General features: G+C 37.8%; 1 protein-coding gene, 1 long non-coding RNA gene and 1 pseudogene across 3 annotated transcripts in view; 2 read left to right on the top strand and 1 right to left on the bottom strand.

Annotated features, from left to right (window-relative positions):
- Positions 1–56: 56 nt before the first annotated feature.
- On the top strand, positions 57–5,718 carry LOC118603998. Its single transcript, XR_004951585.1, has 2 exons — positions 57–987; positions 5,545–5,718. It is a non-coding gene; the product is annotated as an uncharacterized LOC118603998 (long non-coding RNA).
- Positions 5,719–16,097: 10,379 nt separating this feature from the next.
- Positions 16,098–16,216, bottom strand: LOC118604338 (annotated as a pseudogene).
- Positions 16,217–17,775: 1,559 nt separating this feature from the next.
- NPEPPS (aminopeptidase puromycin sensitive) overlaps positions 17,776–26,615 on the top strand; it is a 65,175-nt gene continuing 56,335 nt past the window's right edge. The window contains exon 1 of one of the 2 annotated variants that reach the window (XM_016164646.2): positions 17,776–18,212. In XM_016164646.2, coding sequence (XP_016020132.1) covers positions 17,952–18,212 — 261 coding nt within the window. In that variant the 5' untranslated portion in view covers positions 17,776–17,951. Of the gene's footprint in view, positions 18,213–23,499; positions 23,735–26,615 lie in introns of those variants that run through there. The other variant, XM_016164647.2, reaches the window with a different exon arrangement.

The following is a 26,615-nucleotide window of genomic DNA, read 5'->3' as shown; positions in this document are numbered from 1 at the left end:
GGGCTTGCATGTCAGCAGACACGTTACAGCTGCAGGGCAAACCAGGGTGAAACCGCAAGCCAGAGGCCCCAGGGCAGGCAGCTGTGAGGCCCGCCCCTTGGCTCCTTTCTCATCTCTGTCTCACCCTAGAGGTTTCCTGGCAGGAGTGGGAGAGGTTGGTATCGAGTCCTTGAGCCCTGACTCATTCCCTGACCTAGTTGGGTGTTACCCAGTTATCTTCCGAATATCTTTCCACGGGCCTTTGTTAGCAACACAACAGTGTCAGACAAGAAGACAGAAGAGAGGAAAGAGAAGAGGAAAGCTGACTACCTATTTCCTCCTGATCTGAGGATTCCAACAACAGATAAGTTTCTAGTCCTCATGGTTTTAGGTACCACCCAGGACATTGGTTATATAAAATAAACGAAATTATCTCACATTGCTACACTCAGAGATTGGCTATATTCCAGATTGATTTATAGAAACAATCAGGTTTAACTTTAAGAAAGAATAAAATCATTTTCTTTTACCTGTACAGAGGAGGGGACTGGGGAGAGAGGGACCTGGGACTGGAACACTGAACCAGGAAGTGACTGGCCATTATCACATAGTGAGTCAGGGCCTATCTAGGCACATAATACAGGTTCCTAACCCCACCCCAAATTCCATTCCCTTTCCCTTGGCCATGTTATTTATGAACTATAATAATGTTCTGGGCTTTCTGGACTTTACAAAAGTTCTTATAACTCCCAAATTCCTGAGGGTTCAATTTAAAAAATCAATTTAATGTGCTTATGGGCTTCTTATGTGTCCCTTTCACTATATGTCCTATGGAAACGTGAGATATGTGTTTTGTGCCTCCACTGCAGGTTGTTGAAAACACTGTAGAGTTACCTAAGAAGGAACTGGTCAAGGAAGAGCAGTGGAGTAGTCCGTGATCCTGCGGTTAGATCTCAGAGACAAGAGATTCCTTTTAAAATCATTTGTTGGTATTCACATCCTATCCTTGTGAGTCACTGTATCAGTGGATGCTGAAAATTATTTTCCTATCTCTTCTTTATCCAAAGGTCCCAATCTCTTCCTAACTAGGGTCATGCTTCCTAAAGACATTAGCTGGTTTCCAGGAAAGCAGATTTTAGCTTTATCCCTTGGCAGAGAGAACAGCGTCATAGCATACAAGCCAGAACATTCTTTCTGCCAGAGCTCCCCATCTGGAAGAAAAGAGAAAAAGAGTTTCAGAGTTTCCATAAGGGCTGCCTAAAGGAGAAGAAGGGAGAGTGAGCCACTGGGAGGGAAGAAGAAAGCTACAGGACTGGAACTCTAAGCTCTGTAGAATGAAAAGAATATCAGAGTAGCAGGCCTAAAATCTTGGCCCAGCACTGCTACAACTTTCCCTTACCTCTAACCCTTAGCCAGGATTTACTTTGCTCCTCATTCTTTTATCTTTCACTTGTACTTATTTATCTGTCCTGCCTGTCCCACTTCAGAATTTTTACTCTATTCTTTGTGTGCTTTCACTGTGGATGACTCTTAGATGCCCCAAGACTACTTCTTAATGCTTCTCAGAAAAATAGCATTGAAATAGCATTAAAAGTTAGAAGGAACTTTCTCATAACTTATGATGTACAGAAGGACTTTAGTGGGTCCAGGTAGCCTCTGAAATTGAATGTATATATATACATATATATATACACATATATATGTGTGTGTGTGTGTGTGTGTGTGTATGTATATATATATATATATATATATATATATATATATATATATATATATCTCCATCCCTTTCTGGCAGGAAGACCTACAGCTTCTAACAGGTTCTCATATCTTGCATTCAAATCTCTGCTCTTGACAATGCAGTTCAGTGTTTTTCAGAATAAGGCTGGGAACCTATACTACCTTTGGAACCCAGATCATGATTTCCATTTTTAAAAATGAGAGGTATCCCTCTTTCAGGTACCCCTTCTCACAGGATAGCTGCAACTCTATGCTTTCAATAAATCCTATTGCTTTACCTCTTTAAAAAATGAACAAAATAGAATAGAAAATATCAATGTGTATCATACATAGTAAGGACATTCTTTTTGATTAATCAATATTTGATTAAAATGTATGTATAATTTTTAAATTTTACATATATAATCAAAACATCCAACATCATTCATTTTGTGTTTATTAAACATTAAATGAATGAATATTAAATGAAGCTATAGATACTGCTCTAATCACTGGGGATATAAAGATGGAAGAGCCATGTTTCTGGCCCATAAGCAGCTCACGTTTAGTGGAAAAGAGACAAATCCACAAAAAAATACCAAAGAATGATAAGTGCCCCTACAGAAGTAAGCACAGGTACAAGATGTAAAGGAGAGAGTATGAGAGACCATTTAGGGAGCTCAGATGGGCCCACACTTGAATTGAGTCTAGAGAGATAAATAGGAATTTGAGGTGCATAGTAAGGAGACCTGAAATTCTAGGCAAGAGGATTGATGTATACAAAGACACAGCAGTGTTAGACAATACAGGAAGTTTTTGTCCCTATACTGAGGGGGTCTAGCTGGAGAGGTTGGAAACTCAGGCTGGATAATGGACAGTCTCCCACTAAATGCAGATAACTGTACATATCCTCAACAGTCGCCCATCTCTGCTCGGGCTTTCTCAGTGACAGGGAACCTAGAACTTTGTAAGTCAGCTCATTTTGGTCTTGAGCATCTGATTGTGACAAATTCCTTGCTGTAGTGATGTAATCTTTGCTTCTTCTGCCTTTCGCCCAGTGATTCTCATTTGTCTTCTGCAGCATTACAGAACAAGTCTGCATCCTCTTCTATTAGGTTGAACCAAATGAAATTGTCATGTTAGACATCAAAATAGTTGAATATTGGCAAATTCATAGTGTTAGCCTTATATTGGACAAAATCAGCTGTTTGAAGATAGCTATTATTTATCCACCTTAGTCTTCTCTTCCCCATATTTAACATCTCTAAATTCCATCTGTTCTTCTTCACCTGGTAAAGCTACTGGATCCTTTTTCAACCTAGTCTCTCACTGGGCATATACTAGTTTATCTATATCTTTTTTAATATGGGGCATCCAGAACTGGTCAGTTCAAAACATAGTGAGACTGTTATCTCTTTTGCTCTGACATTGTGTCTTTTCATGAAATAGTGACTACATTGGGTTTAGTGAGACCCAAACCTTTTTCATATAAAATGCTGTCAAGCCAGTCCCACTCCTTCTTGTACAACTGATTTTTTACTTTATCCCTATCATATTTCTTGTTGGTTTGGCACTGTGTTCTAATCTGTCAAGATAAATTTAAATCTTGCTTTTATCATTCATTCGATCAATTATCTTTCCCAGCTATTGATGTTTTAAAGATGTTTACTAGGACAATAGGGCCCCTCTCTTTGTTGGTATCAATCTTTTTATCAATATCCTTTGAGTTCAGTTGAAAAGCTAATTTAAAATCCACATAACTGTGATTATTCACCCGCAGCTCCCCACACCCATTTTGCTAGCTCCCTCTTTCTGCTTTTTTACTACCTTTCTCTGATCTTCCCTGTGCCCCATTAAGCAAACCAGATCCACCTGGGCACCACACAACCACACATTTCTGTGTAAAGCTTGCAAATAGCTAGCTGTTTTTAAAGGAATTATCAAGGACTTTCTCTCTTGCTAATTCCCCACTTGCTTCATGCTGATCTTCCCTCTATGCAACTCTGTGGGAGGCTTTGTGATTCCTAACCTTCATTACCTCCATCAGCCACTCCAAACATGATGCCCAGATATTCTTCTAGGTGTTTAGACTCAGGCTTAGACTTTGGCATGGCTCCTCCCATTGGCACTTGGTGTTCCCCTTCTGCCTAGGATAAAATTCTCTTTTTTAGCTTGGCTATTATTCCACAAATAATATGTATAAACTTTCCTCAATCTTTTTAATAGCCACATAGTATTCTACTGCATAGATATACAATGTCGATGGACACTTAGTTGGTTCCCAAACTTCTAATTTTATAAACAAAGAGGCCATGAATTGGTTTGCAAGTATCAAGGTAAGATAAATTCCTGGAACTAGAATTGAAGGTTCAAAAACATGTTTATCTTAATTTTGATAGATAGTGCCCAATTGCTCTCCCAGGAGTTGTACCATGTTAATTTACTGATGGTTTAGATCTCAGCAACATAAGCAATTTTGAATTAAATATACCTGTTCTTAAAATATATCCTGCTATTATACTATTGGAAATTTGAAATTGTTTTTTAAATTTTTTCCTTCTCCCTATTTTTCTTCCTTATCCAAATCTGATTACTCCCCTACCCTGAACTCCAAATTCTTTGCACTCATTTATACAAAGTAATTCTGCTGTCTCCAGACCCTACTACTTAACTCTGCCTCAGCCCTGCATTTTCACATACAAACCTCAACATAGTAAACTTGCTGCCATCCAAAGCCATTCTCCTTGGTAATAACAGTATTGAGCACTAACATGTATTAACTTAGTTAATCAATCCTTCAACAGCCTTATGGCACAGATACAATTATTATCCCCACTTCGTGGATGAGGAAATCAGGGTATAGAGAGATTAAGTAGCTTGTCCGAAGTTTAAAAATTGTACAAATACTATCTGAACCTAGGCGGCACCCCTACAGACAGACACTTTTCTTCGGATATTAGCCTAGTACTTAGGTCTCTTATCAGATTCTAACCTCTTTCTTGGTGATTCCTGTAATGTATAGTTCAGGCTCTGACCTCTCCCCTGATCCCTACCTGGCCCACAGTATGTTTTGTTAGCAGCTCTGCCCCCACGAAAGTATCTGGAAAAAAACAGGTTTGAGGAACGCTTCACTTAGTGGCAGAAAAGAAAGTGTGGGTGGGATTATAGGCAGAGGGGGATATAAATCAAGCCCTCTCTTTCTGCAGAGGTGTGGCCTCCATGTTCTGGTCTTTGGGTGGGTCTCCCCAGACAGGAAGGGAGCACTTGGCTTAGTCAGTCTAATTTTCCTTGGAATGCAGCACACTGTGAAATTTAGGAGGTGCCTGATGCTAATTTAGGCAAATTCCAGTCAACGAAAGTTGACTGAGTCTCAACAATGGGCCAGGCTGGGGTTAAGGGTAGGACAAAAATAAATCACATTTCTTAAAAGTAAAGATAAGCATTTCAACTGACAGTTACCTACAGTGTGATAAGTGCCTCAAGGGCCTGAGTTCATTGTTTGCAGTAGAGAGCCCTTGAGTAGAAAGGGGAAAAGTAGGATCGAGGTGCTTATTTCTAAGGGTTTGATTTGAAGAAAACAATCCAGATTAAGGAAAGAAATAATAACTCAGTCTTAGTAAGGGTTTCTGGCAGAAGGGCGGAACCTTCAAGAATACTGAGTTCTTCAACTGCAGGTGAGGTCAAATACTTTGCCTCTTTATCTAGAACGTGGAGGGAATGGGAGTATGTGGGCAAAGAGCAGTCAGGAAAAGTTCCAAGATTCATGGTAGTGGTGGTGGTGGTGGTGGTGGTGGTGGTGTGTGTGCGCGCATGTGTGCTCACACACTAATTACTGCTTTTTCTTGGCAGCTTTTCTGGAAATTGTGATGACAGCTGATGGTGCGAAAAATCACTAAAATCACCAGTGACCATAGCCATTTTCTTGCTTCTAGATGGCTGGCTATCACCTGAGCTATTCCAGATGGTAGGCTGTTATGAATTTTTTTCTCTTATTCATTTAATAAAGCAAGGTTTATTATTGATTTTTGGGTATGTGTGTGTGAGCGTGTGTGTGTGTGCGCGCGTGTGCGCTCTTTTGGTTTTTTTTGTTTTTGTTTTAGAGGTAAGAGGTAGGAAGGGAGGAAAAGAGGAAGGGAGAGGCTCATTTTCCAAGAGCAATGAATAAGCAAGCTCCATCTTCTCCATTCACCAGACAGCTTCTTGCAAGATAAAAAACCATGGACAAAAGCTCAACCAGCAGAGAGACCCAGTTTCTGCTTTCAGATCTGGTCCAACCTACTGTGAGCTTTGGAAATTCACAACCTATCTGTGAATTTCTCATTTGTACTGTGAGAATTATAAATTCTTGTCTCAATATTGTGACAAAGCAAAGAAAGGAATAGTAGATAAACATTCAAGGCTCAGGAAATAGTATTTTGTAGAGATGTATTTTATTGTCTTTAATAATTTCACAGTCTGTTCCACAAAAGTAAAAAGGCCGTGGCCCATATGCTTTTCTTTCTTTTTCTTTCTTTCTTTCTTTCTTTCTTTCTTTCTTTCTTTCTTTCTTTCTTTCTTTCTTTCTTTCTTATGGATGCTGAGTGTTGCTAAGAGGTCTCTCTTGAGTAGCTTCCTCTTCTTAATTGGGACAGAAATTAAACATGGGCCAGTTCTAATGAAGAGTGTACTTATTAAGAAATACAGATAAATAAAGAGATAGAAAAGGCAAGGACAAAAATCCACTGATGAACTATAAGTGACCATAAATTCTGAAAACATAGGTGAATATCCATAATGAAAGGCTTATGGAAATTACAATACACGTTATGTTCAATAACATTTATACTATATGGTCAATATAATGTTCCTCGTTAGGAATGCTTAGTTCAATGTGATGTACTAATGCACAGGGCATGCAGTGCTAAGAGTTTCTATCAATCCTTGCAAGTGAATCTGTGATGCCTTGTCTCATATATTTTAATTTTCACTTGCATTGAACAAACCAACATAGCCCAGAAAAAGCCATCAAGGGAGTTCAACCTGTAAAAAAAAAAATAAGCTGTTACCTATGTTTCTAGGCTTTATGGCTATCTTGTAGCTTCTACAGTGATAGGCATATAGAACAGATGCAAAGAAAACACTAAAGAGTCCAGAGAAAGGTAGAGGAGGAAAGTAGAGACACAAAGGTTGTGACATGGCAACAAAATCGGGGGGTTGGAGAGAATATCCAAATCTAGGATGAGAAAGATAGAGACAGAGAGAGAGTGTGTAGTGAGCAAGCCCGCCAGTCTGTGCCTCTGAAAAATAATGCAATATATCAAGGAAAAAGGGCAGTGAGAAGGACAGAAAGGTAGGTCAGAAAGGAAAAAGCATTCTTAAGGGGAACTTCCTAAACTTCACAAACTACTGAATGCAGCCCTCATTAGCCAAAGTTGAGGGATGTCAGCAGAAAATTAGTGGAAAATAAATAATTTAAGAGCTAGCAAGAACTTTAAAGATTATTTAGTTCGACATTTAATTATTTTCCTTTTTTTAAAATTTATTTTTCAATTATAGTTGATATACAATATTATATATAGCATACAACACAGGGATTAGACATTTATATACCTTACTCCAATACCTAATTTTATAGATGAAGAAACTAAGGCACTAAGAGTTTCTAGAGACAGATAAAGGATTTGGGTGGCATTCTTGGAAAGCCGGAGATTTCTGATGGCTAACAAGAGAAAATAATGTCTTTTAATAGTTCTTAATATTTAAATGCAACAGGTGATGGAAACTCATCTGCTCTTGTAGGCCACGTTATGCACCATCTGTCAGAGAAGAGCTAAATGGGAACTCAAGCTCTATTCTGCCTTGTCTTGTACCATTCTTTGGGTTAAATTACATCAGCCCTCGAGTTTATAGAAAAGATCATGGGAATACCGAATATTGAAGAGGAAAGAGTGCCTGCTCTGAGTCAGACTGACGTGGGTTCTGGCACTAGCTCTGCCAGTTACTAGCCACTGAGATCCTGGGCAAGTCATTTAATCCATGCATTTCTCAGTTCTCCAAAATGAGAATAACAACATCTACTTCACGTAGTACCTAGGGGAATAAGTGAAAGAATATACAGTATAAAGCATACAGCAAGTCATCAACACGATAAAAATGGCCAAAATGAAAAGAATTCTTTCTTACTGAGAATCAAAGAAGTGCAAAACAAACATTCACAAGATACCACTTTCAGCTATCAAATTGACAAAGATTAAAAGAAAATGAAGCTAGTAATGCTGGAAGGTGTGGAAGTAGGTATGCTGATATATTGTTGAAAGGAATGTAAATTGGTACATTTCTGAGGGTCAGTTTGGCAAGGTGTATTAAAAGCCTTAACAATGTTCATACTCTGATTCAAGATTTTGCTTTTAGACATTTAGCCTTTAAAAAAAAAAAAAACCACATTTGGTGGAAACAGATTTATTTATCTATGTACCTAAATTTGTTCATATAGGTTCTTAATATGATAGAAAAAAAATATAGTATGAGTTTTTACAACCTTCCTCTTTCTCTCAAGGCCAAAGAATGTTTTGCTGCTAGATCAGAAAAATGAGGGGATTCGGTCCTGGATAAAATGAAATACAGCTTTAATTTAATTCACATCAAAAAAAAGCAGATATTTACATGAAAGTGAGAAGAATTTTATCAGAATGTTTGGGGTAGAAGAAGGACTAATTGATGAGAAAAAGGAAGGGTAGGGAAAGGAGGTAACTAGAAAAAGGGCTAGTTGAGAGAGAAGCTTCTAATAATTGTCCTAGGTGTGAGGTATTAAGAAAGGGAGAAGAGAGAATTTTGAGAAGTTTTCTATGTCTTATTAATATAAACCCTTAGTTTTCATCTTTAGAGAACAAAGGTTTATTTATCTTTTTTCTCTCTTCTCTCTCTCTTCTTCCTTCTCATCCTCCTCCTCTTTTCCTTTGTTTTTCTTTTTCTTTTTATATTCTGAAATGCTGTATTTTTAAAATCTTAGCTTGAGCTACTTATCAGCTTGGTTTTGTATGGGTTATATTTAAAACAGCAAAAATAATTAGAAACACTAAATATCTAAGAATAAAAAAATTAAAAAGTTAACTAATTTATAAGTTAATAAATAAAATATGTTAACACTTATAAATTAACTTTTTAAATATGTTAACACATATTTATAGCCACTAAGTTGTACTGAAAAATATATAATTACATGAATATTTGAATAATATATTAAGTGAAATAGATTGATCCCAACATGGTAAGGGTGTGTGTGTGTGTGTGTGTGTGTGTGTGTGTGTGTGTGTGTGAAGAAAGGCAGGAAGGCTGTATACCAAATGTTAGCAGTGATATTTTTGGAATTACTGATTATTTTCATTTTCTTAATGCTCATTTAAATTTTCTGAATTCCCTACATTGATCAAGTAATACTTTTATCATCAGAAACCCCCTCACAATAAACTTTATTTTTAAAAGTAAGTAGCACTAGGGGAGTATGGAGCTGGAAGAAAGTGGGGAAGGGTTAAAGAAGTACAAATTAGTAGTTGGTTATGGTCATGGGGATGAGGAGCACGGCATTGGGAAAGCAGTTAGCATTAATATGATGGCAAGGTATAGAGCCAGAGGAAAGATCATCAGGGGGATTGTTTCATAAACTATAAAAACGTCTAACCAATATACTGTATACTTGAAACTAATAATAAAATAAAATAAAATAAAATGCTAAAAAGAAAATGAGTAGCACAAGAATCATGCAGCTTCTAGAAAAAAATACAAAACAATATCTTTGCAACATTGAGGGAGGCAAAGATTTCTTGGCAGGACACAAAGAGCACTAGCCATAAAAGAAAAAGTGGAAAAACTGGACTTCATCAAAATTTAAAATGTCTGCTCATCAAGATACTACTAAGAAAATGAGTAGACAAATGACAGGATGGGAAAAAAATATTCATAGTGTACATACTTGACCAAGGATTCATGTCTGGATAATATGAGGAATGCCTATAAATCAACGACAAAAGATGAAGTACCCAATTAAAAACTAGGCAAAAGACTCGAAAAGACACCTCATAAAAAAAAAAGAGAGAGAGAGACATAAATGGCCAATAAGCCATGAAAAGGCACTTGTAGCAAATGCTATGATGTGCCGCGCAGATTCCCCTTTTGGAATGAAGGACTTAGACCACGGCTGTTGGAAAAGCTACCAGCAGACGGTCCTCAACTATCAGTCCACTTCATTGATTGCCTCAACTGAAGAGACTTGCCTAAGGTCACTCCCTTTTCTCACAGTGGCCTGTAACCAATGACTAACATGGTATATAAAGAGCCGGCCACTTGCCTAAACTCAGAACATTTCTGAAAGGTCATCCCAGTTTCAGCACTCTCCAAGGGGTCAGCTGAGGCCCTTGAAACTACATCGCAGCTTAGCTTCTTCCTCTGTCCAATTGTGCTGCTGTCTCTTTCCACACGTATCAAGTCCAAACACACCTCCTAAAGAACCTCCTGCCGACTAAACTCCCTCTCAGAGTTGGCTTCCAAAGGAGCCCCATCTGTGACAATGCTCAACATCTGTAATCATGAGGAAAATGCAAATTACAACCATAACGGGATGCCATTTCACATCCACTCGGAGGGCTAAAAGAGACTGAAAACACTAAACGTTAATGAAGATATGAAAAAACTGGAACTCTCATGCATCACTATTGGGAGTGTTAAGTGGTAGAAACATGTTGGAGAATTGTTTGACAGTTTTTAATAAGGTTAAATACACATTTAATCTATGACCCAGCAATTCAATTCTTAAGTATATTCAAAGAGAAATGAAGACATATATCTATAAAATTGTATAAGAATGCTCATAGGTAGCCCTAGTTATAATAATGCCAAGCTGGAAATAACCCAATATCTACCAATAAGAGAATGGATAAATAAATTGCAGTATAGTGCTACAATACTATTCAGCAATATAAAAGAATGAACTACTGACATACACAAATATGTAGATCAAAAACATTATATTGTATAAAAAAGGCCATGCACACACGCGCACAGACACACACACACACTCTCTCTCTGAATGATTTCATTGATATGAAGTATAAGAACAGGCAAAACAAATCTATGGTGAGAAATCAGAATGAGGTTGCTTGGGTGAAATGGGGGAAGAGGTGGGTGATTGACTAAAAAGGACCATGAGGAAACTTTCTGGGGTGATGAAAAGATTCTATAGCACATAATGGTTATAATTGTCAATAAGCATTGACCTGAACATTTAAGATTTGTCCATTTTATGGGGATGTAAAGTATAGCATAAGGAATATAGTCAATAATATTGTAATAACTATGAATGGTGTCAGATGGGTACTAAATGTATCAGGGTGACTACTTTGTCAGTGATATAAACTAATCACTATGTTGTACACATGAAACTAATATATTTATGTCGACTGTAATTGAAAAAAAATTGTCCATTTTACTGTACGTAAATTGTACTTCAATCAAAGCTTACATGCACACATACAATCAGTAACATACACTAGTCAATCAATGTTTAAGAAACAAGAAAGGAGATGATTTTCCTAAATGACTAAATTATTAATAATTATGAAAAAGATTTTCTTCTTCTGGGTTATGTTAAAATATGAGATTCTCTTGGGAAACTCCTTGAATAAAATCCTGTGAATATTTATACTTTGCAGTGTTTTTTTTTTTATCCCTCATTAAAGTGGTTAAGCTTTGATATCTATAGGAGTGGCAGAATCAGGTCTATAATGTCTGCCTGAATCATTTGCAGGTGAATGGAAATGCTAAAAGTGTATTAAGATAGTAACAGCAGTGAGAGAAAGAAATCGAAAACCTTTCTTGGTTTCCCAGTCTGGTAGATCAGCATTTGGCTGCTACTTCACAATCTTGCCAACATCACTCTCAAAGCAATTTCTCTTATAAAATATGGCACAATAACCATCCTATTTTGAACACGGGTATTTAATCTCAGGAAAAGTATTTAAAGCATTTGAAATATCTGAAGAGACAAGTTGATTTTTATGGAGTCAGTTGATATTAAACTATGCTGTTTTCCACTAAGGTTAATACCCTGGGGTATATGAGAATGACAAGACAGAGAATCCTTTAAGGGATTTCATAGCCTAAAAAAACTAAACATGACAGAATGCCAATCGACTCTCAAGAAAAAGATTTTTGCAAGCACTCAGAGCTATTTTAAAATTCTCTTTTATATAATCAAACCATTCAAAAGCCATTGGCTGCCATCTTTAAAATCTGAAAGCAAACTACTGGTGGGGTTGCCAGATTTAGCAAATAAAAATACAGAATATTTGGTTAAATTTTAATTTCAGATAAACAATAAATAGTTTTCAGTATGAGTATTCCCCCCAACCCCCCGCCAACACACACACCAAATATTGCATATTTTTAGTATGAGCATGTCCTATGAAATAGTTGAGACATATTTATACTAAAAAAACTATTCATGTGAAAATCAAATTTAACTAGTATTGTACTTGATCTGGCAACTCTATGGGAGAGTTACTTGGTCTATTCTGCAGAACAAAAGGCCCCACCTTGCTGAAGAGAATGTGTCTTTAGGGTTACTGCATGGAATTACAAGGTTAGCAATGGTCATGGTAAAAGGAAAAGAATTAACTTTTTTTCTGCTTTGTGGATTTCTACTCTCTCACACTGAAAAATACTTTGCAAAGCATTTAAATGTATTTCCAGTTATTTAGAGTAGTAATGGATTAGTTGTACTAAATAAAGAGGACACTTCAATTGGATCTCTAGGGTTTGTTTGTGTAGGGGCTAAGAACCCAGGATTAACCATATGGGTTTATGAACCTAGAGAACTTGTTTCTCTTGCTAGATTTGCTATTCTTAGTGAGGCCTTATTTTGTAAAGCAGTTTGAGGACTTCAAAACTGCTTCGTGAAAATGTATTTTTTTTTTTCTAATGAAGTTATTCTGTCATCTCTTTCACTAAAGGATTACCCCTCTGGTTCTGCTTCATAGAACTTGTCATACTATCTCAGATCTCTGAGGTGAAAGCCTGCTTCCAATGGAAGCTGGACTACTAGTGAGCCAGAGGTGGGCTGAAAACAGCAATACTGCTGTGAGTCTGTTTTAAGCACTCATAGAGACAGCATTCTTTTCAGCATCAGCTGATGTTCTGCAGCTTGGGATTCTATTACCCTTATTTGAGCTGCCTGGTTATTCTAGCAATCAGATCTTTCTGTCTCCTTCCTGTTACCCAGCCTTGACACCAGCTATCATGTGCCCTCTTTGCCTTGACTCCCAGGCACACAATTCTTTCATTTTCTTTAAATGCAAATGCTGAAACAGTGGAATTATTAGGACAGGTACATGGTTATGACAACAGTGGAGAATATGTGAAATTGGAACTGTCCAGCAAAATCTAGGGTATCTAGTCCCGCTAATATTTCAACACTTGTCCTCTGACAGTTACCCACAACCATAAGGATATTTGGAAAAGATACAAATTCTCATCAGGGCTTTAGTCACTGCTTTGCAGTTAACCTTGGGCAAATTATTGCATCTTTCTCTGTCCTATGTCAGTTTCTGATCTCCTTTTATTTGAAGCCCCCTGTAACAATAATAATTAAAAAAGCAAAAGAAACTCTGCCTATCCTTAAAATTTAAGTTTGGATCCTAGTGTTTATAACATGGCATATTGGGCTTCTTTGCCCCTTTACCAGGAAGGGTTGGTGGGGGTGAGGGTGAAGGGGTGGGGAGTTGCGGAAAACAAAGGCCTTAGGGAAATTACCTTTTTAATTCCTTGATTAGGAGGACAAGGCATGTATCTGCTTTCAAGACTGCAATTTGTAAAATTCAAGTCTGAACCTAACCTGGATAGATCTACGGCGTTCTAGTTCCTGGAAAAAAAATAAAAGGGGCTCATAAACTAAAGAAAGTGATTTACCCCATCGGACAGTAAGAATAACACTTTCTGTAAAACAGCGACTCCTTTTTTTCCCCTCTTCAATTTCTTTGATCCCACCACCCTCCCCTCTACATACTGATATCCTCTTACATTGAGATGAGACAGGAATAAATCATTTTAGCAAAAGTACATAAGGCTAAACAAAGATATCATATCTTGGTATCTCTTGGCACTGAGATACAACAGGATAGGGCCCAGTAAGAATTTAGGGTTCCCTAAAACTATGGCTACCTCTTTACAGTTAATGTAGGTTTGGAGTGAGAAAAATATAAATCTCTCTTGAATGTTTGAATTGTGCCTTTTTGCCTAAAAGTGCTTTTTTTTTTTTTTTCCGTCCTGCCCTAATTCCTGATGTTGAGTCCCTAAGGTATCTGTGCTATGCTTCATTCTTAGTGAATGTATATTTTATACAGCGTGAACGCACTTTGAACTAAAATAGACCATATCTAGAAATGTGTTGGTATGGCTTCCCAGGACTAAAGAATATGAGCAGTTTGAATTGCTTTTTGTCTCTTTTGCTGCTTCTTGCGTCGATCACTATACAGAGTTGTTACCATCTAGATTTTATTTTATTTTTTAAAAAGGTATTATATTCCAAAAGCTAGCCTCTATACTGAGACTATTTCCCTAGAAAATGCAGAATATCTAAAACGAAAGGGTCCTAGATGCATACTTTACAGTCTCTTTTCAGCTCTGGCATTATTTGTTTATTGGGGACAAAATGACTTTCATTTCAGTCCTATGCATTAGCAGGCCAATAAGCCAATTTCTAGCTTACTCTACACCTTTTTAGAGTTTATTAATCTAGACTCCTATGCAAATTAGTGAGACTGGCAGCAGATTTTCATCCTTCGTTATTTAAGATATGCGGCTAAACCTCTAAAGTAAATTGCTCTCATAAAATCACACCCTGCAAGATGTGAATCCACCAGATTGGCAGGCCTTAACATCTTAGGTCTCTTTTCTTCACCCCACCCTTCACCTAGGGTTAAACAGAGGTTGAAATCACTCTCTTTGCTAGGCATGGGATCAGCTATTGAGTGAGAACTAATTAAGATATAAATTATTCTTGTCAGGGACTTAAGAAACAAACAGAAATAGAGCCAAGGGTGGAGAAACTGAAGCTATTTGACTGTTGCCAAGCTTCTGAGACTTCTAATTCTCTTGGCTACTCCACTGGTTCATCCTGAGCTATCACTTATTTTTTTGGATTTGAAGTCAAGGCAACATCATTGCTAAGTCAATTCTAGCATGCCAGCTACAGAACACTGTAACTTTTAAAGACTTGGGATTCCACAAGAAATGTAGCAGCATTCTAGAGATCCACGCATCAAGACACAGACATATGCATTCTGGCCTGCAGCAGAGGGTGTTGACTTTACACCCTAACTCACGTACTGCAAGATTTTAGTGGCTAACCCTTTATAAGAGGTCAGAGCCAAACAGGCTCATCTCAATTTGAAGATCATCAGCAAAAGGCCTGGGTTTAGTCATGTAGTTGCCAGTCACTTGGGATTGGTAAATAATCCTGCGGTAGTGGTTGCGATAAAGGAAGTACAAGTCCCGAAAAAGAAAAGGGGGCTAGAAAGGAAGTAAGACAGGTGGAAATGAATGACCTTTTCAATTTTCTGATAGAAAGATACCAAGAGAAATAAAACTTTTTCCAACTCTGAGGACTTTTCTTTCGCCATATTTGGATGTACATAATGCCATATTGCTACTTTCAAATATATACATTTACATGCACACACACATATATACACACACATGCACACATATATATCATCTGCTATCATATATAGTTATCCATCAATATAGTATACATTTTAAAGCATGTGGAATTAATCTACTTCCCTTTCGTGAAGAACACAGGATGGGTAGGCAACATTCCATCTACTCCCCACATTTTCAACGGTCATTCCAACAGCCATTTTAAGTTACAGAAAAGAGTCGAGGCTGGGATCTCACAGCATCAGCTTCCTATGGATTGCTCTCCAGCTTTTTGCATCCCTGGTCTTTGGAACCCTTTGACCATTTTCTGCAGGTAAGGCTTATATTGGTGAAATCAGAGTTATGATTTCCATACTTGAAACTCATACTGAAGGTCATGGTTTCTAAGTCAGGGAGGCTAAGTAGTAATAGTAATGTTTTGCTTTGAGCTAATGTGGTGAGTCTTATAATGGTCTTCCAAACTCTTTCACATCTTTCTCTTCTTTCAATGTTTCATGGCCAGTGTGTCTTTCCCTCCTGCCTGAAGATTTTGGTTCCCTTTATATTCACTTTGCTTTGAAACATCTCTTTCAATGACTTACATTTCTTTTATATATCCTTTACACCGTTTCTTTTTTTACCATTCTTTTTGGTGAGGCAACCCTTGGTTGACCTCACAGATTGCAAGGACCTTGTCAGCTTACAATCTATTTTTTTTTTTTTAATTTTTTTTATGCCTACAGCACCTGGTCTTCCTAGGTGGTCTCCCATCCAAGTACTAACCAGGCCCGACCCTGTTTAGCTTCCGAGATCAAACGGAATTGGTCTTGTTCAGGGTGGCATGGCTGTAGACCTTTACTTACCATTCTTTCTATGACGACCATTCGCACATTAGAAACATACTTTTTTTTTTTCAGAAATTCCCAAACCACCAGTAAAATAATACTTTTCTTTGAGAAAAGCATGAATTATGCATGTACCTGCTTTACAAATGAGGACACTGAAGCAGAGAAATTAATAAGACTTGCTCTAGGTCACAGACAAAGTCAGTGATAACATAGGAACTATGTCCTCAGACTCTCAGACTCATACTTGAAAACTAAAGACAAAAGTGCCTAAGATTAAAATGACTTTGACTTTGGTTCATTTTCTTTTTCTTAACTTTTTTTTTTTGACATATACAATTTGTATAGGTTTTTCATTTGCAGATTTTCAAGGGCTTCTAATTGGAAAAGCCTAGAAATCTGTTAGAAGTAGGGCTAATGACTGTGAGACATTACCGACTTCCCCTCTCCTTCTGAAGCACAACAGAGGGAAAGGAATTTCTAAGAGGACTTATATTGTTCTTTTCAGTACTTCGGAGAAGCCTGCCTGGCACATATGTTAGATTATTAGCTGTTGTTTCTTATGGGAACCTTATATCACCTTCCCTTCCCCTACGTCAGATTGTATAGGTAGTAGGTCTGGGTTCACTCTTAACTTGCTCCTTTGGAACCTCCTGAGTCATGGGACTAGAGATGGGGCCAAATAAGTTTCCTTCTTTTTCCTCAACAGGGTCATTAAGTCTATGGCCCTAGTATTTTTAAAAATTATTTTCTGTGATTTTATAAAAGAAGGTTGCCTAGTCTTAGGTTCACATAGCAGGGCACTATGGGTTTCTATGGGACACACAAATTGTATATAAATGAAAAGCTATAGACTTGGTAAAGTATTCTTTCTTGGTCACTTGGTTAGTTGGGTCAATAACTGAAATATACTTTTTGTAGGGCTCCGTGTTGACAGTTATAAAAGAAATAGAAGTTAAGCCCTTTCAAGGTAAAACATTTGAACATTAATCAAATCATGGAAACAAAAAAATCTTTCTAATTTTTGAAATCCCTTCCTCAAATGTCCAAATCAGATTGGTTTAAGTTACATGGATTATTAAAGGTTTTCTGACAAAATTTTTCATATCATTCCTTGAACCTATTTAAAATAACAGGACTAATTACAACTAAAGAGCCTTGGGTAGGGGCTTTCCACTGATCTGGAGGTAAAAATCCAGATGGGGTTTTTTGCTCTGAATCGATATTGTAACGTTTAACTCTGACTGCACTGCCCAACTGCCTAGACTTCCATTTCCAAAGACAGATGGAGGTGGGGCTCACATCTTTCCCTTCGTTTCCCAAACCCTTTCCAGCTCCTCCCGCACCTTCCTTCTAGAAGGCTATCAGCTCTCTCCGACAGGTGCAGCGAGGCAAGCTGCCTTCCGCCCGGAGCTCGCGCCCGCGACCCCAGGCCTCCAATCCCGCCGGACCCGCCCTCGCCGCTCCGCCCCCTGCCCCGGCGCGCGTGCACACCGTCGGGGGCGCGCCCGGCCGGCGGGGGCGCGCACGCAGCTGCCGCCGCTGCCGCCGCTTTCCTCCCTCCGTCCCTCCCTCCCTCCCTCCAGGCCCTCCTCCCCTGCCCTCCCCTCCGCCCCCTTCCCCGTAGGCAGCCAGCCCGCCCGCACTAACTCCCTCCCGGCCCCCGGCGCTCGGGCTGGGTCTTTCCCCCGCCCCCAGGCACCCACTGGTCGCTCTCCTCAGGAGGTCGCCCGCGCTCGGTGTATGTGGCTGGCAGCCGCCGCCCCCTCCCTAGCTCGCCGCCTGCTCTTCCTCGGCCCTCCGCCTCCTCCCCTCCTCCTTCTCCTCCTCAGCCGCTCCTCTCGCCGCCGCCACCGCCTCCACAGCCTGGGCCTCGCCGCGATGCCGGAGAAGAGGCCCTTCGAGCGGCTGCCTGCCGATGTCTCCCCCATCAACTACAGCCTTTGCCTCAAGCCCGACTTGCTGGACTTCACCTTCGAGGGCAAGCTGGAGGCCGCCGCCCAGGTACGGCGACCCTCGGGCGCCGGGGGCGAGCTGCCGGGCAAGCAGTTAGGCCGCGCCTGCGGGCTGGGCTGGGGGCCCGTCCTGGAGGGCGGGGGGGGGGGGCGGGCTGGCCTGGGCGCTGCGGGCCTGGGGCTGGGGAGGCCGGCTCCGGGACCGGCGCGCCCCTCTGGGGCGGCCGCGGGGCGCCGGGGCGGGTGTGCTCTGCCCTGCTGGATTGGGGCCCGGGCCGCGCTGCGGAGAGCGTCGCGGGAGGCGGCGGGCGGGGCCCGTGCGCCCCTCCGGGGCGAGCACACCTGTGTGGGGCATACCTCTGACCCCTGGCACTTCCAGGTTTGTTAGTGTTCTGGGAGAGGCTGGAGGGTGTTGGGAGAGGCCAGAGGGTCATCGGAGTCTCAACCTCCTGACTCAGTTTTTTCTCTGGTTCTTTCTGCGACCCACGGAGGACACATTGGAAGGGACAGTCATCTAGGACTCTGGCCGCCGCGCGTTAGCGACGAGGGGAGATTCTAGAAGGGAGGAGAGTGTGAGAAGGAGAATGTTAATCCCAGGCAGGCAGCCTTGCTGAGTTCTCGCCTGCTCCAGCCCAGGGACGGGTTTCCAAGATGATCCGCCCCTCCCCCCTCCCCTTCTCCTCAAGTGACAGTGCAGCAGTGACTTTATTTTCTCCTAAACCTTAGAGAAACTGAAGGAGGACCCCCATCTCCGCTTTTCTTCCCATCTTCCTAGCTTTGCAGCCTTTGAAGCAGGTGGATTTATTGCTACAGCGAAGGTTGTTTAGCAGTACCTTCCTCTGAAAGAAGCTTTAGTTTTAGCATACCACGGGTGAAAATATTCCATTACTTTTCGTTGCCGTTTTTGGTGAATCATGCTGTCCCCACCTCCCCCAGCCCCCTCGCAGCATTATCTGAAGTATGCTTGATTTTGGAGATCATTAATATTGATGCCCTACAAAGGTTCCTAACAGCAGATGTTTGTGATATCATGTTATATGATGTATTATGTGAAGTCTGTAATGAAAATGGGAACTGTTTAGTAGTTATCTTGAAGAATGATGGTAAATAGATTTTGTTTCATTTCTCTTCCTACTGCAGTCAGTAGGCCTTAACCTTAAAGAATGGGGTGTGTATGTAGCAGTGAAATGAAAGAAATGTTGACTAGTGTTTGAATGAATTGAAAATTGGCAGTTGTCTTTGAAAACTGAGTACTCAGATTAAAAATATGTCTAAAAGTGTAGAATTAAAAAGTATACTGTCAGATTTGGGGCACTTTTGTGAAAGCATGGGGGCTCTAAGGTTTGGCTGCATCAAAAGGCAAAACAACCCTCTGAAAGTAAGGTGATTTAGAATTTTTCCATTAAGAATATGAATCAGAATGAGGGCATCTTGGGTCTGAATTAGGATTTGAGAGGGTAATTTGGGAGACTCTGTTTGGTTAAGCCAAGTGACTAGAGTGTTTTGATATATATTGGCAGGGGGCAGATGGGAGGGATTGTAAACAGTAGTGTGTCTTGTGACTTGGCAGAGGAGGAAGGACCTAGCAATGAATGAGTTCGCATTATGTGAAAAGACTAACACTAAAAAAATATCATTTGTTTCTCTACCCTATTTGTTGGCATAAGGGGTTCATAATTCTGAGAGGAATACATATTTAGGGAAATTTTTCAAAAAATTGTCAATAAAGATTCTTAAATGATTATTTTATTAGGAAGGCAGTTTTATTTAAGTGTTAGGATAGAACAATAAGCAGTGATGTACTTCTCCTTTTCTCTTTTATACCTGCTTTTCCAAAAGAGATGAGAAATATTTAGAAGACTGGTTTAGGCCATTGAGGGAGCACATGGTAATGTGCTAGATATTAGCAGGGACTTGTCAATTCGATACAAGGAAATAAAAATCTTTTTTAGTAACATGAACTTTTCAAAGCATTTCTTTACAGAAATTCTTTTCAGGCTAGATGGCAAGACAAGTGAAAGATGGCATTATAGCGAATTCTAACAGGTGTTATTAAAGGATAATTGGACTTTTTAATTGTATGCATTGCAACCTTTGGAAGTGTAAAGAGGAATTAACATTAGTAAAAAGTTAACATCAGTAGTAAAAAAGATATGTTAATGTTTTTGAAATCCATGGATTGGAGCATTAAGTTTAAATTGTGGCATTAGATGATATCTTATTGTGGAAACCTAAAAGTGTGGACAAAATTAAATCTCTGGAAACCCAGATTTATAACTGGTATTGGGTCAGTTTTCTAATAGTTGGAATCACATTACACAAAGTATGCAAGTTGCTTGGTTGCTTTAATTGCAGAATTTTATGATAAGCCCAGAGTATTTGTACAGGTTACATATTAGAAATTTAGTGGATTTTTAACCTGGCTTGGGGTGTGGACTCCTGGGGAGGTGAAGAAATTAGTCATTGCACAGTAATTTAGAAATTAGTTTGGTCTAATTCAGCAGATTTTGAAAAGGTGTTATCGTGGGCCTAGAGAAATGGGACATTTCCTTTCTTCTCCCTTTATTTTAGGGTATTTGAGAGCAACAGATTTTTGTACATATTTCAAATTCTAACTCCCTTGCTTTGTGTATAATTAATTTAAAAATAGATTGCAAGTTTATGTGAGTGGCTACAATTCCTTGTTGTCATTGTGTAGTGGTTTATACAGTAATCGAGCTTTTTCTTATGGAAATGTTTTACCTGTGCCAGAGAAATTAACTTCATCCTTCAAGGCCAGAAGTCAGGATATACCAGACAATCCCTGGCCTCTGCCAACAAAATATTCTCGTTGGTGATGACTAAATTGGCACTTAGAGGAGAGTTACAGATATAGTAGTTTGTTTGGCAGGCTAAAACTTGGCACATAAATGAATGTTATTGTCAACCCCTGTGTTATGGAATTTTCTGCCCAAATTTTGCTTATTTTCTATGCAGTCATTTCAGTAGTTTTTTTATTACTTAAAAAAAATGATAAAATTAATAATTTGTCTGGCATTGAGCTAGATCACTAAATGATCTTAGGAAATTAAATTTTTGAAAGATTGATAAGGAACTGATATGTTAAATTTTCTATTCTGTTTCTTGAAATGTATCTATGAAGAATCACCTAAGAAACTTTTATATGTTAAGCTTTTTCTACCATTATTTGCCAATGAATTCTGCAGTGAATTTTCCATATAAATAAAGCTTACCCTTTGAAGCACTTAGAATTTTAAAAAATATTTACTGATTTGGATTGAAATATTCCTAAAATTTATTTTTTAAAACTCTGTGTAATTCCTCATAATCTAAGTTTGTTGATTTTCTTTTTTAAAAATATTAGATGTCATTCTGAATACCTGTCATTAATACTTATAACCATAGATTACCTAAAACTATATACTATGATTTACTAATTTCATATATGTTCTTTAAAGTTTTCTTGTTTGTCTTCCTTACTCTCAGGTTATTATTTCTTGCAACTTACTGTGCCTTGTTGCTTCCTATTGTGCAATTTCTTCCCTATTCTATTTTACTGAACTTGATCTGAAGAGTTGTAAATAACCAGATAAACAAGCTTGTTTGATGTTATAAAGAAATCTCTAAGTGAGAGTTTGTGGATCCTCTTCTGAGTGAAGGGCATGAATTTTATTGTTTGGACTTTGTATCACCTATTCTGGCTTTTCATGCAAGCTTTTTTTTTTTTTTTTTTTTTTTTTTACTTCCTGGTTCTGGATAATTGATATTATCCAATACAATCTGGATAAATGTGGTTTTAAATGGTAAATTATCTGTGAAACCTCTCTGAACTTTGCTACATAAATGAGCCTGTTCTTATTGTAAAGTAGGTCTTATTCTGATCTGTATGTGAATCAGTGGCAAAGGACTGAGTCTTCCGATAGCTATTTTGTTGTTAACTGAGACTAGTTTTACAGATCTTGGAGATTTCATTTTGAAGTATGTGGTTCTTAGTTTATTTGTCCACTTGTAATCACATAAATTTTTTTCTTTTTTAAATTAGGAAATGCTGTAGAAATACAGAAAAGCAACCCACTACCCAGATTTAGCAGCTATTGATGTTTTGTCCCTTTTGCTTCAGACCGTACATGATGTTTTTTGGGAAATGTCACAGACACCACTAAAGTCCATTTTATTTCTTCCCACCCCTACTCCCAAAGGTAACATCTCTCTCTAGGTAGGTGAGTAGTATTCCTGTGCATAGTTTTAAAGTTTTATTGCATATCTAAGTAGCCACAGACAATAGATAGCAATGTTCTGTATGTTTAACATTTTTACCTTATTAGTACTTATTATGACTTTCTGCAGCTTGCTCTTTTCGATGTCTCTTGTTAGAAAACTTGGCTGAACTTGTGATAACTAATGATTTGCTCCTTATTATCTTTAGAAATTATAGCTCTATTCCACAAAGACAATCATCACAAAATTTTAACGATGAAATCACTTGTTAGGCAAATAAGTCAGGCTTCAGACTGACTGGTATTTGGAATTGTCACACTGGAGATTAAATTCCTTTTACTAAAATTCAGGAATTTGGTAATCAGAAAAAAACCTCTTGAGTCTTAACTATATAGTACATGTAAGGTGTATTCCTGAATGATTATAGTAAAGACTCATCTAAGAAAAGAAATTTGTCTCAGATTACTGCCTTCCTAGCTCATAGGAAACTTCCACTGTAAAATTGTTATTAATGGTCAAGCTCCCTCTTCTATAGAGCATTATTTAGCTTTGGTTCAGTCGAAGTGTAGTCTGTATGGGACTCCAAGAGGACAACCCTGGGTTTGAAACAAAGAAGGATACACTAACATTTCATTCTTTCATAGCATCAAGTGGAAAACTTGAAAATGAGCTTATTGTACACAATTTATATGCCAACCTTAACATTTTGCTTCTCTTTTAAGCTTGGAAACTGAAGATCTTAATGATGAAATTCCTTTGAATATTACCTGTATTTTTGTTAGTGGAATACACAGGTTATATAATATTCAATAACATGATGATGTTAATATGTAAGAAATCACATACTGAATCTTCAGGTCAGTGCTATTATTGGGAAAGCGAGTCTACATGGATATTTTTCATTACCTTCCTTGGGCAGTAAATATATACCAATATCCAAAGTGCTGTATATTACAACACATAGTTCTTAAAGTTTATATCATTCTTATCTGGCACTTTATAAACTGTTAGGTGAATGCTGTTAGATGATATTCAGTGTAATATCTTTATGATGACAGCACATTTAATCTTGGTCTGCATGTGTGTGCCTTAATAATAATATCTGTTAAGTGATTACTGTGTATCAGGTACTAAGTGCTACAGGTGCTTTCTATGGATTATCCTGTTTAAAATTCTTCTCTAATACAAGACAGAATATACTGTCCAATTTTTAAAATTTGAATGGAGTTCTATTAGTGAGATAAGTATTTTTGTTCCTTTTATTCTTCCCTCCCACTTTACAGAAAAGACAGTATTCCTGAAAAAAAAATTTGTAGCTGTTCAACAAGTAGCCTAATTCATTAATATAAACAGGTGGGTTTTCTCTGATCACAGGAGGAATTGAAATGTACTTGTAACTGGATTTTGTACAATGTGCCTTTCCAAAGTACACATTTTCCCTCAGAATGTTAATAGTGTGAATAAATGTCATTTGGCATATATAGTGTCTTACAGGTATCTTGATCTTGGTAGATTAACTGCTTGGCCACCATTAAATTCACAGTAGATGTTGATAGATGGAAATATGGTTGCCTAGATAAAGCTTAATTAAGATGTGTATGTAGCTAAACCACTGTTATTCTGTTGGCATAAACTTCAAAGCCTAGAAGGTTTTTATTCATTTTAACCTTTGGAGCACACCCAGTAAATGCATCGTTTCTCCGTTTCTGAAATTTTTAAAGTCATTTTATGAATAGGCAAAAAAAATTTTTTTTTCTTTTTGTATTGCTATCAATAGCCAGTTGGGACATAAAAGTTTAATGCTATTTAGGTATGTTCTTGTGAAATAAACACTGTGAAGGAATATTACCACTTACTTAATTAAAAAAATATGCTCATTAAATGGCATTTTTGTTTAAAAGCAGGAAGATTTGATTTATGAGAAGAATTTTTTTAAATGAGACAGACTAGTTTCACTTTATCATGTTAGAGATTTTTGACAGCCTATTCATTATAGGCTTAATGATGTACTATCTGTAATATGTCAGATAATTTTAGTTTAAAATTCATCACATTCATTGGTTGCTAATAAAATGATTACTCAGGTATAGTTTTTCATACAGATATTACATTACTTCTGTATTCTTAACTAGTTTTGTGGTCTATTCAGTGATCTCAAGGCACAATTGACTTACCCATGAGTTTTGTTTGGTCTACACAGTGTTTTTGAAAAATTTGAATTAGTTGCCACCTATTAAAAATTAGGAGATTGCATGTGAAATCTAAATTAATGGCTTTTTTGAAAGTTGGAAGGTCAACACTGTTTACTTTTTAGTATAGCAATAATTGGTTGGCTCCAAGAAGTGGCTACTTCCCCTTCCTTTATATATAGCCTTCCTTTATGCATATCTTTTACCTGGCCTACTGTAGTCACCTTCTTAGATGGTCTCTGCAGGCATTTGTGATTTAGGGCATCTGCTTTTTGTTATTTTAGATTTAGACCAGACAAATAAACAGAGACTCATAGATATGGACTACAGGCTAGTGGTTACCAGAGGACTATAGACTAGTGGGGAGGGGGAAGAGGGGTCAGGTAGACAGGGTAAAGGGAGTCAAATACAGGGTTTATTTAGAAGGGGGGTGAAGTGGGTAAAGGGGATCAAATATACGGTAGCTGAAGGAAACTGGACTTTGGGTGGTAAACACACAATAGAGTATACAGATGTCAAATGATAATGTACACCTCAAAATTATATAATTTTATTAACCGATGTTACCATTCAGATGTCTGAAATGAATTTGAGGTTTTGTTTTACGCAGCAAGAATATAAAAACAAGATTATAACCAAATTGAAAAATGGGCCTGGGTTATGAACAAGCAATTTGCAGAGGAAAAACTTAATGGCAAAAAAAATGCTTAGTAATCAATGTTACTAGTAATCAGGGAAATTCTGATGAAAACAATAGTGGAATACTTATTTAATACCCATCAGATTGTCAGAAATTTTAAAGATTTTCAGAGGGTGCTGAAAGTGGGATTTATTTATATTTTGCTAATGCAATTGTCAGTTGAGACTACTCTGGTGGATAATTTGGCAATTCTTGGTAAAGAAAACGTACACAAGAAAACATGGACCAAGATGTTTATTGTAGTACTATTTTTTTATTTTTTTTTCTTTTCTTTCTTAATTTTTTTTAACAACTACAGCACCTGGTATTCCTAGGTGGTCTTCCATCCAAGTACTAACCAGGCCTGACCCTGCTTAGCTTCTGAGATCAGACCTGGAACATTCAGGGTGTCATGGCAGTAGACTTTGTAATACTATTTTAAATAACAAAAAAGTGGAAGTAACCTAATTTCCTTAGGGAAGGGATTGGTAAATAACCAGTTTGTTTATAGAATGGAAAACTACTATATAGGAGTTTAAATGAATGAATTAAATATATATCTATCAGCATTAAACCCATCTCAGAAAAAATATTAAACGAAAAAAGCAGGTTGCACAAGGTTGTACACAATTTGATACCATTTGTATAAAATTAAAAATCATTGCTGATTTTTCTACATGTAGCAAAAGTACAAAACATACATGGGAGAGATACATTGGCCTTAGGGTAGTGGTTATCTTTAGATAATGAGGAAGAGAAGAAAATGCTATTATTATTTCTATATTTTTTTGGATCTGAAGCAAGTAAGACAAAGTCCTAAAACTTTATTTAATTTTAGTGGTGAGTCATTAGTGTCTGTTACATCTAAAATGTTTCTTTGAGAAAAAAAATTTAAAGAGTTTTATGAAGTTTCGATGTAGTTTATGATATCACATTTCTTTATTCTGATAAAAGGTCTCATGAAGGGCTTGATGTGAAGGTTGCAATACATAATTGCAACATATAAGAAATGTTTGCTAATTAAAATTTTTTTGAAATTAAAAAAAATTAAGAGGTTATAAATCAGGGTTAAAGTAGAAGAAAGTTGCTTTTATTTTATAGTTCACTGGTCACATTTAAAATTTGTGAAATATTTAAGTGTTTATTACTGCTTTTTATATGATTAGGAAAATGTGAATTGCTTTGAATTACTTAAAACTACTCATTTATTTCTACCATTGATGCATAAATACTCAGTTTAGGGTTAGTGATATCTGGGTTTTTAAAAATTGCCTGCTTTAGTCTACGGCCAGCCACACTGAACAAGCTCGATCAGAAGCTAGGTACTAAGGGTCGGGCCTGCTTAGTACTTGGATGGGAGACCACC

This window comes from Rousettus aegyptiacus, unplaced genomic scaffold (genome assembly GCF_014176215.1).
Source record: "Rousettus aegyptiacus isolate mRouAeg1 unplaced genomic scaffold, mRouAeg1.p scaffold_m13_p_6, whole genome shotgun sequence".
In the NCBI taxonomy this organism is placed as follows: Eukaryota; Metazoa; Chordata; class Mammalia; order Chiroptera; family Pteropodidae; genus Rousettus; species Rousettus aegyptiacus.
This window is presented reverse-complemented; position numbering and strand designations above follow the sequence as displayed.